We start from the raw sequence: 14,914 nt of genomic DNA on the forward strand, positions 1-14,914 counted from the left end.
CTGTATTGGACGTTAATGTTGAAAGTTACATATTGCCAAAGAAAATATTTGGAATTTCCCCCTGCCTTTCACGGAATGTTGTCGAGGGGTTCCGCTAGCGGAACGCCTCCGCAAAAGTTAAAACCCTGTCAATTTCCAATATCCCCATCCTGTGGAAAGTCTCTCATACGTTATCTGAAGGACATAATTGATGTCTGAATTGCATTCCATCCTCAAATCAATACTTTGCTCCATAGAAAAGAAAAATAATCAATCCGCTAGGCTTATTAAGCCTACTCCACAATTTTTACAACGTCCACATTTTTATTAACCTCCAAATATCAGTCAATCCAACGGTCCAAATATTCGTAATACCACTTGAGCGCAAGGGTATATTATGATGCTTTACGGTTGTTAGCATAAAGCTGATTTAGTCCCCTACCATTAAAATATAACTTATTTGTATATTGGAGACTATAATTATTATACATTTTCTCAAAGGCATTTGTTTGGATCGTCATTATTCGGTCCGTATATATTTATGAGCCACGTCTGTTTATCATCAAGTAGTACATTCAAAGCAACCCATCTTCCTTGAGGATCCATTTMAACGGATTGCACCTCAGGATCTAGATTGTTTTTCAGTAGGATTAGAACCCCTTTTGAATTCCTCAGCCCATGACAGAAATAGATTTGACCATCCTACTCTTTTTTTCCCAGGCCACTTCGTCAGAAGATATTGAACGAGTTTCCTGTAAACAATAAATATGGTAATCCTTCTCTTTTAGCSATGTGAAGACTGCTCTTCTTTTCCCAGTATCAGCCAAACCATTAGAAGTATAGCTAGCTGCAATTCAATTCATCAATTACCATGATAGGTTACATGTTGAGACACTTACCACTATCCTTACCACTTTAAAAAAAAACTTATCCATGCTTACCAGCACCACCAGAATCAATACCTGTCGATTATCCACATTTGTACCATGACAGACGGTACATACATTCTGTAGCTCCAATTTCCCTCCCGAAAAAACGTTCCCCCATCCCAGGTAGGGATGTCATCCCTGTGACTGGCAGACCACCCCTATACACATGGATCCTAGGACCCATAAGAAGTTGGGACCCGTTCTTTGAAAAGAGCACGAAGTGCCACAACCAGCTAGCAGCACTAAACAGTTCTAACCCTTTGCCTCAATTGTACTGTATAACTTTTGTGTTTGTATTTATTTTTTCTGAAGACCTTCATTTCTTTCACATTAGACGGACAGTATGCGTYATAATGTAGCCACTTCCTCCAAAAGGATAGCTACCTTTGACAAAGCAACCGGCAGTAGAAAATGCACATTTAGGGAAGCAGATATTATTTTATGTTATAGCTTGAGATTCCATCCCATCCTTATTATCAACACCCTATAGTCTCGATTGTGGGATACATACACACACACACATCTCTACACCTCTCCCCTTCCACTCGTACATTTACCTACAAAACACACTCTCTCACACACAGACACACACACAAACACATCTCTACACCTCTCCCCTTCCACGCGTACATTCACCTACAAACACACACACACACACCACACACACAGACACACACACACACAACTTCAAGCTCATGCACACGAGTCTCCGACGGACCCTCAACACAGTTATTCTCCCTTGAGCCCTGCTCAAGAGTAGACTTGTGCGTACTGTTGTAGCCGTTTGACAGGAGTGTCAAAATGTTCCGGGATGGGTAGATATTGAGTGTGTAATGTCTAGTCCTGGCTGATGGAGCCCGGAAACCCCCCTCCCCCTCAACACACGCACGCTGGTCCCCAGAGGAGGCCCTTCTTCCCACMGCACTTCTGTGCAGTCAGACCGCTAAGATTTATGCTGTGCTGCCAGAACAACAGTATTATTCCCTGAATGTCCACGTGCGACCCCTGACCCCCATGGGTTACTGCAGCCAGTATTGCCATCGCTGGTACTACCTGGGAGGAGGTCTCCACCAGAATTCCCCCGGCTAGATATGAGGTCATCAAGGTTCTCTTTGCGGCTTTGAGAATTTCCTCGTATTTTATGCTCTCCCATATGGGGCTTAGTTGGAACCTCTCACATTTAACGATTCAGTCGGGCCAAATCGCAGTGACCTAGTAATCGGTATAGTACATACACCTGGCGGCACCTCCACGGCAGTATAAAAATCTGTCTATATTTGCCGGGCAGCTTTGTGTATGTGTAGGCCTTGTAAGGAAATSAACATGGCAACCGAGGAAGCAGAACAATGCACGTACAAGGAGSGCAGCATCTGTGCGGGCGGGCTACTGATGTGAGGGACCGGAGGTGAACTTTGATAGCTTTCTACTTCTATAATTGATTTTAATGAGAAAAAAATMWGTTGCCCATAATTAAGCTATTTATCAGAGTTATTGACCTCGCAATAWGCCAGATTTGAGTAAATMACARAACTTACATWKCATTGAAGCGGCAARYTAATACTTTCAACATGGGTGCTGAAAATAGGCTGYTTTGAGAAAACCTCTCATTTAAACAGTCTTCATTTTAATTTGTCTTAAAARGAGGGCTTTGTGTTGAAACCAATTTCTGCCTATTTAAGAAATAGGAGGTAGGCCAACCTGTTTGACAGACAAAATTATAGGCCAATTCCTTCAGTCATCATTCTCTCTATAAATATCTCTGMGTCAGTGAAGGGCTTGGGGTGTTAAGTTAAAACCAGGGCATGAATTGAGGGGGTAGGTTATAACTTTGGTGCCATTGTTGTGATGAACTTGTGAGTTAGTTGAAGAGAACCTTTATAGCTGATTGGCTGACGGTGGGACTTGCCTCGCATCTGCTCTTAGCACTGCTCACACTTGGCGATAATGGCCGATTTGAGGCCCAATATATTAAACATGTTTGAAAATAATCAGGATGCCATAAGTGCCCGTAGAACAGTATGTTGAAATGGGGACACAGCTCCATAGTTATACTGTTTGGRGATGAAGGGTTTTGTTCATTTTATTCCCAAACGTTTAAGATTTTCTACCTTGAAGGCAAAAACGAATGCAACAACTCTGTAAAAAGCTCTCTTTCCTGCTTTCCCTCGTTCTTTATTTTCTACTTTTCTACTTCTCTTCTCCTTCATTCTGTCTCTCATGTCTTCCCCTGCAGCCACTAGTTCCACGAAGCTGGAGGATCTGAGCTACCTGGATGATCAACGGAGTGCTCCCCAGCGAAGCTCCATCAAACAGCCCTGGAACAGCACAGGGGGAAGGGACGCCAAAGGTGTGGTACTGTTTGTGTTTATGTGTGTGTGTGGGGTGGGGGTTTGTGGTGTGTGTTGTGTTTGTGTGTGTGTGTGTATATACGTGCATGCAGGCATTTATGCAGGCATGTGTGCATGCGCAGGGCCGTCACTAGCCTTTTGGGGGCCCTAGGCAATATTTGGTTGGTCCCCCTCCCCACCTCACGGGCAAAACCTTTTAGTGGCCCCCCTCTTGACTGAGGAGAGAAAAKAWWWWTMWAYMWKKWTTTRRMSKAWTRRWKKWWWTTTWKCKWMGGGMMGYYGGYAAWMMMMMSKAWTTTWWWAWTWAWWWWAWTRKAWTTTYKRTMMTTTMSCKWMGGGSKYYYYYYAAAAAAGTGCAGTTTTACAGCTAATTTCCCKAAATTCGACACATTTTGCCATGACTTATGCCGTGTTAATATGATACACTACATGAAAAAAGTATGCGGACACCTGCTTGTTGAACATCTCATTCCAAAATCATGGGCATTAATATGGAGTTGGTCCTCCCTTTGCTGTTATAACAGCCTCCACTCTTCTGGGAAGGTTTTCCACTAGATGTTGGAACATTGTTGCAGGGACATGCTTCCATTCCTGCCACGAGCATTAGTGAGTGCCCGAGCACTGATGTTGGGCGATTAGGCCTGGCTTGCAGTCAGCGTTCCAATTCAAAGGTGTTCAATGGGGTTGAGGTCAGGGCTCTGTGCAGGCCAGTCAACTTCTTCCACACCAATCTCGACAAACCATTTCTGTATAGACCTCGTTTGTGCACGGGGGGCAGAAAAACAGGAAAGGGCCTTCCCCAAACTGCACAGAATCGTCTAGAATGTCATTGTATGCTGTAGGATTGAGATTTTTGCGTTCAATGGAACTAAGGGGCCAAGCCCGAACCATGAAAAACAGCCCCAGACCATTATTCCTCCTCTACCAAACTTTACAGTTGGCACTATGCATTGGGGCAGGTAGTGTTCTCCTGACATCTGCTGAACCCAGATTCGTCCATCGGACTGCCAGATGGTGAAGCATGAAGCATCACTAAAGAGAACACATTTCCACTGCTCAAGTGTCCAATAGCAGCGAGCTTTACACCACTCCTGCCAACACTTGATCTTAGACTTGTGTGTGGCTGCTCAGCCATGGAAACCCATTTCATGAAGCTCCCGACGAACAGTTATCAGACTGCTTCAGCAGTCGACGGTCCCGCTCTGTGAGCTTGTGTGGCCTAACACTTTGCGGCTGAGTCGTTGTTGCTCCTAGACGTTTCCACTTCACAATAACAGCAATTTCAGCTGACTGCCCAGCAGCTCTAGCAGGGCAGAAATTTGATGAACTGACTTGTCTTCAGTATGGCCATTCTACTGCCAATGTTTGTCTATGGAGATTGCATGGCAGTGTGCTCGATTTTATACARCTGTCAGCAGCGGTTGTGGCAGAAATAGCCGAATCCACTAATTTGATGGGGTGTCCACATACTTTTGTATAGTACAAAATCAATGGGGGTCCATGGAGGTCAGGGACCCTGGGCACGTGCCCTTCGTAGCCAGTCGGTAATTKAGCCATGATTACTACAAGTTTAGATAGCTTGTTTTGCTGACATGGGCTAACAAGAGGAAAACTTCTGAAGCACATCCACATCTTGTGTATAGTACTATTCTAACGCTTGTTACGAAACCGATTAACTAGCCTGTTAATATCGTTGCACTCGCTAAGTCTAGGAGTCCTATGTCTAGTTGCATGGTCTGTAACCCGAATGAATGTGTGCATTTTTGTGAGAAATCAGCGTTACCTTACCTTAGGTCCATGGCCAGCTCTGCCTTGACTCCTTGGTGGTGACAGGAACAAATATATACAAAAASGAAAACCACAAACAGGCATACCTAAACTAAAGATTCAAACCCAAACTGAAGGCCTCATAGCCATCAAACCAACCAGCAGCCTCACGGCTCTCCAAACTGGCACTCTGACTGACGATCATCTTAATTGGCAGTAATTTATGGGCTTATCAAGGCTAAACTCAGCATCTATACCCGGTTACTGCCACCTGGGGGATGAAGTGTGGAAGTGGATCCTGGATTGTGTGTTTGTCTATGTCCTAACGTTAACCTTCACCCCATATCATAATACGCTCAACAGTAAGTTGAGACCCCGACTGAGATCCTTCCTTCGTGCATGCAATTATTGTGTTACAACACCATACGCAACTATATCATTGTTGTACACCACAATACTCTTTCAAATGAACAGGAAGTCATGTTTGTAACCCCTGTGTTCTCTCTTTTCTCTTCGCCCAGCGCGCTTCGCTCCCTTCAAATCTGGCGACATCATGCTGAAGCCATTGTTGTTCGAGGTTCCCGCCGTCGCCATGGATGCACCGTTCCAAGGCCGTGATTGGCTGTTCCATCGGCTAGAGGAGGTCCTAAGGAAGAGTGACACCTGCGAGGGCCGTGGGGCRGTTATCGTGGGCGATGTGGGCTTCGGCAAGACGGCCGTRGTCTCGCGGRTGGTGGCTCTCAGCTGTCATGGAGGTCACATGCAACAGGTCCCCACCCAGAGCCCCTGTACCTCCCCCAAAAGTAAGAGACAAATTTCCCTTCTCTGGAGGTATTTTGTTTGAAATGATAAACAGGATGAACCTCTTGAGATGCAACAGCTCTTTTTTGAGGAAGCTGCCAGTTCCATGTGCCCCAGAAGGGAAGGACGAATTGATGGTTACTCATTCAGCAAAGGGTGATTTAAACATTCACATTTTTCATTATAAGTTAAACAATTCTCTAACTAGGCAAGTCAACCTGTCTATCTTGAGATCAGTCATACTTTAACAGAGCCATCACTCTCAAGTGGCAGGCTCCATCAGATATTTTGGTCCTAGCGGATGAGCCACACAAAGTCACAGGAATAAAACCTTTGAAAGCTCTGTCCCTGAAAGCTATGACTGATTTTGTGGAGATTGATGTTACACAAATGCAAGTGTTGCTACGTCTGTAGCTAGGTACAGTACCACACTTTTCTCCCACCATCAATGGTCGTGAATGCACACCGCATATCATTTTCACGGCCCCCATCCAGCAAATTGATACAGTGCACCATACAGTGCACCATGTCAGTAATGACATCAAGTAATGACATCATTTAGGTTAAGAGTAGGAATCTGCTTTGATGTGCCTGCTCAGGGAAATGCATTACAGACAGTGACCTAATTATAGTACATGCTGATAAATGCCTGACAGAGACTGAAGTGATTTGCCATCGTGACTCAGYGCCTTATTTAATTAACATTGTTTACTGGAGATATGTTTTGGGTCCATTATAGAAACCAGCCCACAATGATGCTTTTAACATGCTCTCTGGTATTCACAGCACAAGAAAAAATAAATAATTATAATCATGAGTGCTGATAATCAAAAAAATATTTAATTAAATGATTATTATTCTTCTCCAACTTCTCATGAAAAAGTAGTGACAGTCCACYTGTGTGCCTTTGTAACAGTATAGCTTCCGTCCCTCTCCTCGCCCCTACCTGGGCTCAAACCAGGGACCCTCTGCACACATCGACAACAGTCACCCTCGAAGCACCGTTACCCATCGCTCCACAAAAGCCGCAACCCTTGCAGAGCAAGAGAAACAACTATTTCAAGGTCTCAGAGCAAGTGGCGTCACCGATTGGAACGCTATTAGCTTGCGCCTCGCTAACTAGCTAGCCATTTCACACCGGTTACACCTTGCTGTGTCCCTCTTGCAGTTGGGGATAGGGGGACAGACGGCGCCTCCAAACAGCCGCCCCAGCCCAGCACCCCCACCACAGACCCCCAGCCCAGTGAAACAACCTGCCCCGGGACACCAGAGGCACACCGAGAGGAGGCTGTCAAACGCCTGGCCAGCAAGGTACGATATGCTACACACACATGCACACTTCATGCGCGCACCTTTGAATGCACACACACACCTGAATGGCACACACAGGCACACACATACACAGAAACACAGACACCTCTGGTGGAGAAGAATCTTGGGACTACAAGGTCCTATCTGACATTTGGGTCAAAAAATGTGTTATTCACATAGAGTTGCTCTTCAGGTGGTCCTTTACCTGTCAGATATGTCCGTTTTTTTGTTGTTATTTTACGACGAACAAATTATAATAATCTGAAAACACCTTTTAACTTGGTGCTATCAGGATCCAACTTCAATCCAATCCCACAATGCTGGATTGTCAATCAACAAAAATAATTGCATGTAAGGTGATATACCTGTCTCTTATACACATCTAGATGTGTATAAGAGACAGCATGCACACACAACACACACATGCACACTTCATGCGCGCACCTTTGAATGCACACACACACCTGAATGGCACACACAGGCACACACATACACACACACACACACACACACAGAAACACAGACACCTCTGGTGGAGAAGAATCTTGGGACTACAAGGTCCTATCTGACATTTGGGTCAAAAAATTTGTTATTCACATAGAGTTGCTCTTCAGGTGGTCCTTTACCTGTCAGATATGTCCGTTTTTTTGTTGTTATTTTACGACGAACAAATTATAATAATCTGAAAACACCTTTTAYCTTGGTGCTATCAGGATCCAWCTTCAATCCAATCCCACAATGCTGGATTGTCAATCAACAAAAATAATTGCATGTAAGGTGATATARTTATTGAGTKATTTTCATTGACATTTTAGTCATTTAGTYGACGTGYAAGAGGAAAATATCACAAAACAGTTCTGACAGCTGGACCTTCAAAAATACTCATTATCTCCAAACTATGCAGCATTTTGCTGATATAATCTTATAGTCTCAAGTCCTTGATTATTCATATCATAGGTTCTGGTCCTCTTTTTAAATTATATTTAAGAAAAATGTAGAATAAGAATGGCCATAACGTAAGCTCTTTATGGTGAAAACGAATAAATACAGGTACCTTCGAGAATGTGTAAGGCCCTTAGSAGAGGCATTGCTGTTTTTGTCTTGTTCTACAGTATTAAACMRACCAGATGTTATTGATAACTAGCAASTAGTTTACTGACTTTGGGTGTCAGAGACCCGAAAAATATGTCCGTTTACTCATCCAGAYCTAATGTTTTTTAGTTATCCATAAGATTTGTGCATTTGTCATTTTAGGGAACGTTAATTAATATATTTGATGATGTGATTAGAAAGAAGGACGGGTATTCTCTTTATTTAATCATTAAATGTCTGTACTTTTCTATTGAAATGTAAATAATCGTAACATTCTGTGCCAGATAGAACCTAAGGTTCTATATACGATTGCACCCCCCCCCCAATTTTTTTAGTATTAGTATTTTGATACTTTAAGGTCAGGACTTTCAAGGTCAGGACTTTAATGGGTTATGAAAGAAGAATTCATTTTAAAACAGTTCTGAGATCTGGGATGTGAAAACATTRATGCTCAGTATCTCAGAACGATACTTTGCACAGATAGTAGTCTTGTTTCTTGAATCACTGCCAATAGACCACCTCCTAATTCTCTTTAATTGGTCTCAGAGATGAAGAGTCTTGCGGCTTCACCTAGTAATACTAAGAGGGAGGGTTTAGTTTGACAAATTGGGTTCCAAGGCAACTGGAGAAGGTTTCCGACTGACTGTGTTTGCCATCCATCTGTTTGCCCCTTTTGATGAGTTCCTGAATTAAAGATGACCCCTGGGTGTATGGATACTTCTCCATCCTCAACAAAATTAACAAGATGGTTCTGTTAACTGTATCATGTAATTACTGATGTGGTGAATAATGAATAAGACCATCGAGTCCCAAAGACTCGTGTGTTTACTCTTGACATCCGTGCCTTGTTTTTCCCCCGTTCCATTAAGTGGGTCCGTCATGGCTGCTTGATTAGCCAATCTGTTAATTAGCAACTCATCGCAGACACTTTAGCCTCATGGAGAAAATCAAATGCTGATTTGTGAGACGGAGATATTCAAAGTTGGTTGAGGACTTACTTCTCTGGAAAGTTCAAGACACTCATGGCAGTCAAAACTTTGAANGATCTGGGATGTTAAAACATTCATGCTCAATATCTCAGAACTATGCTTTGCACAGATAGGAGGCTTCTTTCCTGAATCACTGCCAATAGACCAACTTCTAATTCCTCTATAATTGGTCTCAGAGATGAAGAGTCGTGCAGCTTCACGTGGTAATACTGTTTAGTTTGACAAATTGGGTTCCAAGGCAACTGGAGAAGGTTTTCTGACTGACTGTGTTTGCCATCCATCTGRTTGTGTACGTTTTGCCCTTTTGATGAGTTCCTGAATTAAAGATGACCCCTGGGTGTATGGATACTTCTCCATCCTCAACAAAATTAACAAGATGGCTCTGTTAACTGTATGTTCATGTGATTACTGATATGGTGAATAATTCATAAAACCATTGAGTCCCAAAGACCGCAGTCCTGTCGGTTTTTGTTTCTTAGGGAGAGTGTGTTCACTCTTAACATCCCTGCCTTGTTTTTTCCCTCGTTCCATTAAGCGGGTCCGTCATGGCTGCTTGATTAGCCAATCTGTTAATTAGCAACTAATCGCAGTCACTTTAGCCTAATGGAGTAAATCAAATGCTGATTTGTGAGATGGAGATATTCAAAGTTGGTTGAGGACTTACTTCTCTGGAAAGTTCAAGGCACTCATGGCAGTCAAAACACTGAAATAGCATTATTGAAGTGCTCAATTAGGGAGCCTCTCTTTCTCTCACTCCCTCTCTCTCTCTCTCTCTCTCGCTGTCTCCAGGTGGTGTCCTACCACTTCTGCCAGGCTGACAACACCTACACCTGCCTGGTCCCAGAGTTTGTGCACAGTGTCGCCGCCCTGCTGTCCAGAGCGCCACAGCTCAGCGGCTACAGGGAGCTGCTGCTAAAGGAACCTCATATACAGAGCATGCTCAGTCTGCGCTCCTGTGTCCAGGACCCCATCGCTGCCTTCCGCAGGGGAGTCCTGGAGCCCATCGTAAACCTGCGGAAGGGTAGCTACTAACTTACTCCTGCAGTCTCCATGTTCTCACCCATGCTTCAAACCCCCCCACCCCCTTCATCAACTTTTGTAAGTGTAACACCTGCAGCTGCTACTCACCAGCTAGACGTCACCCCCAACCRCTCCTCCTACAGTTTGATAAATTGTCATGGGCCCCCTGAAACAGTTGATTAGGACTCCGTGGTGGGTTCCTAGATCATTTTGGGATAATAAGGTCACTGGTTAAAAACGCTACAGGCCGTGACACAATTCTAACTTCAAAAACAACATAACTTCAAACAACAACCTTTTTCACTGTGGGAGTATCCATATCAATCAATATCCCTAAGGCTGCATTTACACAMGCTGCCCAATTTTGATCTTTTGCTCAATTGTTGGCAAAATAGTTGATCTGATTGGTCATACTAATTAGTCTGTGGACCAATCAGATCAGCTCTTTTGCCAATAATTGGACAAAAGATCAGAATTGGGCTGCCTGTGTAAACGCCGCCTCGGTGCTTTCATCCAGTGTATTATTCTTACTGTACAGGAAAAACAAGAGGGCAGGCCATATCAACGTTATAGGCCATCTCTGGTAGCCAGTGTGTCTCAGTCTATCTGATGATATCAGGTCAGCCTGATCAATAGGTTGGTCGTTCAGTAGCCTCCACCACAGGCTCGTTCCTCCGTCTTTATGARGTGGATTAGTAGATGACTGTMGCAGAGTYATCTCACCTCCACACAGTCAGGAAGGGCTGTATCAGGCTGCATCGARGGCTCAGGTAGACTGGAACAGGATAGATATGCCTCTGTGATCAKCCCCATCTCCTGTCTTATTAAAAGTAATGGTTGTGATGATGAGGGCCCATACAGGAGACTGAGGAGGGGTGACTGGTGTTTTCACCCTCCATCTGAGGTGCAGTACCTCTGTGACATTACTCATGAAGTATAACATAGGGTAAGGGAATGGAAGCAGGGCTCTGGTCAAAAGTAGGGCACTACTTAGGGACTAGGGTATCATTTTGGACGGACCCCGGGTTAGATATTCCAGAGCCTGCACACGTCGACCTCATCCCTCCTGCCTGATAAACTGAACTGTGGCTTTTCGGCTGGTGTTCCATTGAGGACCACAACCTCCTTTCTTTAAACCATATCACTTCAAACCGTTTGCCTCGACATGTACAGTATTTCAAAATAAGTTTGGAATGCAGCAGTTATGTGTATTACATTTGCATCCTTAACCTGCTTCAATTATTGCCAGTATCTTATGTACTTGTTCTCTCTCTCTCACTTTCTCTCTTTTCCTCTCTCTCGCTCTGACTCCAACTCTCGCTCTCTCCTCTCCCAACTTCCCCGTTTCTCCCTATTCCACCTCCCCTCTGTAGAAAGGAAGATCCCGGAAGAAGACTTCATCCTCCTGGTTGACGGTCTGAACGAGGCAGAGTTCCACAAGCCGGACTACGGAGACACCGTAGCCTCCTTCATCACCAAGATCGTCTCCAAGTTCCCCTCCTGGCTCAAACTGTTGGTCTCTGTCAGGACCTGCCTACTGGTGAGGAGAGGACAGTCACGAAGCACAGATAAACGATCCTAGCCAGTGTATGTGAGTGATGCATTGCCTCTACCCAGGGACCCTGGCTTTTGTGGCATAGTATAGTCTGTTAGACTCGTAGGCGCTATGGTTCGAGTCTGATACAGCTCTCACTTTCTCCTGCTACACTTTAACTAAAAGAAGCTTAGTAAATCTGGGTTTGCCCATAGTTCACTGGCCTTCACCTGTGTGTCTCATACAGTATGGCTTTGCTGGTCTGTCCCAGAGGTACAGTAGCTCAGTCTAGCTGGTCAGCTTACTCCACCAGGGCCCATTGGCGGTGGTTTCCTCCAGCATGTTGGCTGGCCACTGATCCCTCCGGCTGCCTAACGCAGCTTTCCCATAATCCTCCTGGATTACCACTCRGGGCCGTAATGCTCCTGGGAGCCTGCCTGACGTTATGTAACAGGAGTGCTGAGGACACGACAGGCCACTACAGTGTGTGTGTGTGTGCGCGTGTGTGCGTGAGTGTGTGTGAGTGTGTTGGCAAGGGATGTTAGACGTTGATCCCCCTGCCTGCTCTCTATCCTCTCTCCTCTCCCAATTGGTCCTTTCACAGGAAGTTGCCAATATCCTGTTTTAGGCATGGTCCCATCGAGGTTGCTATGCAACCAGGGCACTGTGAAATCTTCGGATCACCGCACTTTAATGAAATCGTGCATGCACAGCAAGGAAATGAAACAGCAATAATAATTTCATATTAACTTAGGTATTGCATTTGATTTATTCGTTTATGGCTGTAATTTTCTTCTCTTGGCTCAAACGTCACCATTTCTGATGGCATCTGTCATCGGAAGAGATTTGATGTGAATCTGTGAGAAAACTGGCTGAATGACAGTCAGTGGTTTCGTGGCACCCTATTCCCTATATACAGCAGTAGGATCGCAATTTGATCACTCCTTTAGTGCTGAGAACTTTCATGCACCACAGGAAATGCAGATAAGACTTGTGATTTAAATAAATTCACTGYAAACCCGCAGTAAATCACAGTTATATTAATAGTATTGCACTTTTCATGTAGCCTAACTTTGGCCAGCACATGTTTGCCTAACCACCAATCAAGCAACATTATGGACTAAATGTTCAAATCCTGTTGCTGCAGGATTATTTTGCTGCCTCAATACTGGTCAAATGAAGATCCTACAAAAGAAGTGCACGCATACAGTGTTACACAGCTACTGTATTCCATGTTTCCGTGAGTCAGAAGAAGCAGCAGCTTGAAGAGATGTGATGGGTGCCTTCCTCTCCCTGACTAATCTGTTGTCCTGGCACATACAGTACCACCATAGTGAGCCAACACTGTTCTCATCATCACTTGTATTATTCAGTGTTTTTCCCTCTTTCATGTTACCTGTCACAACTAGAAGAAAGGGTTCTCTCTGCTGTGATGCAGGAGCTGGAGGATAGAATTGTACTGTGTTGTATCGTATTGATTTTGTACTGCAGACTCTTGGGTGGGAAGTTGCGGTGTGCTCCTGGGCTCCATGGTTGCATGGCGTGTGGGCTAAGTTCAACTCTGAGATATAACCAAGCTACAGTACACTTTGATTGAGAATGCAGTGTATGATATATATACGGTTCCAGGAGGCCCATTTTGGTCAGACATAAATCCACAACATATACAATTCGACAATATAAATCGCTGTCTCCCGTCTCCCCAGGAGATTACCACCCTCCTACCCTTCTCCAGACTCTCACTGGACGACTTCCCGGAGAGCAGCGAGATCGGCGGGGACCTTAGCGACTACATCCAACACCGGGTCATCGTCAGCCCCGAGATTGCCGCCAACGTCACCACACCCAACGGTACCGTCCCCGACCCCCTCCTCCTCAGCAAGTTCAACACCCACCTGGCCTCTCGCAGCCAGGGCTCCTTCCTCTACCTAAAACTGACCCTGGACCTGTTCCAGAGGGAGCACCTGGTTCTCAAGGGAGGCAACTACATGGTAGTGCCTGTCTCTCTGGCTGAGGTGAATGAATGAATACATTTTATTTGARAAATATAAAATAAATGTAGGGCTGGTTTCCCAGACAGATTAAGCCTAGTCCTGGACTGAACAGCATGGTSAATGGAGAATCTCCACTGAAATKGTTTTCAGTATTTCCATTGTGGTCCTCTTTATCACCAGGTGTACCTGCTGCAGTGCCGTGCGGGGTTCGAAGGGGACCAAACCTTCGAGCGGGTGCTGCCCGTACTCAACGTGGTGCTGGCCTCGTTACACCCGCTGACGGACGAGCAGCTGTTCCGGGCGCTGAACGCTGGGGGTGTGAGAGGAGAGATGTCCTGGGAGGACTTCCAACAACGCCTGGAGACCCTGGCCTCTGTCCTGGTGAGGAGAGAACACGTGAAAGACTATTGAGAAACGGRCATACCGTACGTTGTTAGCTAGATCAGGAAGTAGGCCAGGAAGTAGTYTACAACCATTTCATTGAGTTACGTTCACTRTMTGGGAGTTGCARTTGGCTCCCAGTGATAGTAACTATCTCAGCKACTTGTGMATTTATGACAACAACCTCTGTCTYATCTTGTGTCYTGTCCCTCTAGGTGAGACGCAGGGACGGCACCCGCATGCTCTTCCAKCCCTCKTTTAGAGAGTGGCTAGTGTGGAGGGCGGACGGAGAGAGCACCGACTTCCTCTGTGACCCKAGGAGTGGCCATGCTCTGTTGTCCTTCATGTTCTCCAGACAGGAGGGCAAGCTGAACCGGCAGCAGACCATGGAGCTGGGACATCATATCCTGAAAGCACACATCTTCAAGGTACCAGCTAGTGTGTCTGAATGGACTACTAATGGGACGTTAATCCAAAGACTATCTGAGTTCAAATATTACAGTACAGTAGCTTCTCTCCTCTTCCTCTCTCCTCTTCCTCTCATATACTGGGGGGGGGGGGGGGGGGGGGGGGGGGGGGGGGTTGATGGTGCGCTATGGAAGTATTGAACCAGAGTGTTTCTCTCTCCCTGTCTCTGCCTCCCTCTCTCTCAGGGTCAGAGTAAGAGGACAGGTGTGTCCTCCAGTGTTCTGCAGGCTCTGTGGGTGAGCTGTAGCACCGACAGCCTCTCTGCAGCCCTGGCGTCCCTCAGAAATCTCTACACACCCAA

General features: G+C 45.3%; 1 protein-coding gene across 1 annotated transcript in view; it reads left to right on the plus strand.

The window, feature by feature from the left end:
- The window catches only part of LOC111971072 (protein TANC1-like), a 52,657-nt gene that overhangs the window by 25,762 nt on the left and 11,981 nt on the right, over nucleotides 1-14,914 (plus strand). The window contains exons 6-14 of the mRNA XM_070445868.1: nucleotides 3,142-3,255; nucleotides 5,545-5,826; nucleotides 6,993-7,135; nucleotides 10,006-10,237; nucleotides 11,610-11,776; nucleotides 13,477-13,785; nucleotides 13,945-14,145; nucleotides 14,361-14,573; nucleotides 14,799-14,911. Of these exons, the coding sequence (XP_070301969.1) occupies nucleotides 3,142-3,255; nucleotides 5,545-5,826; nucleotides 6,993-7,135; nucleotides 10,006-10,237; nucleotides 11,610-11,776; nucleotides 13,477-13,785; nucleotides 13,945-14,145; nucleotides 14,361-14,573; nucleotides 14,799-14,911 (1,774 nt within the window). The remainder of the gene's footprint in view (nucleotides 1-3,141; nucleotides 3,256-5,544; nucleotides 5,827-6,992; nucleotides 7,136-10,005; nucleotides 10,238-11,609; nucleotides 11,777-13,476; nucleotides 13,786-13,944; nucleotides 14,146-14,360; nucleotides 14,574-14,798; nucleotides 14,912-14,914) is intronic.

Source organism: Salvelinus sp. IW2-2015, linkage group LG12, assembly GCF_002910315.2.
Source record: "Salvelinus sp. IW2-2015 linkage group LG12, ASM291031v2, whole genome shotgun sequence".
NCBI lineage: Eukaryota > Metazoa > Chordata > Actinopteri > Salmoniformes > Salmonidae > Salvelinus > Salvelinus sp. IW2-2015.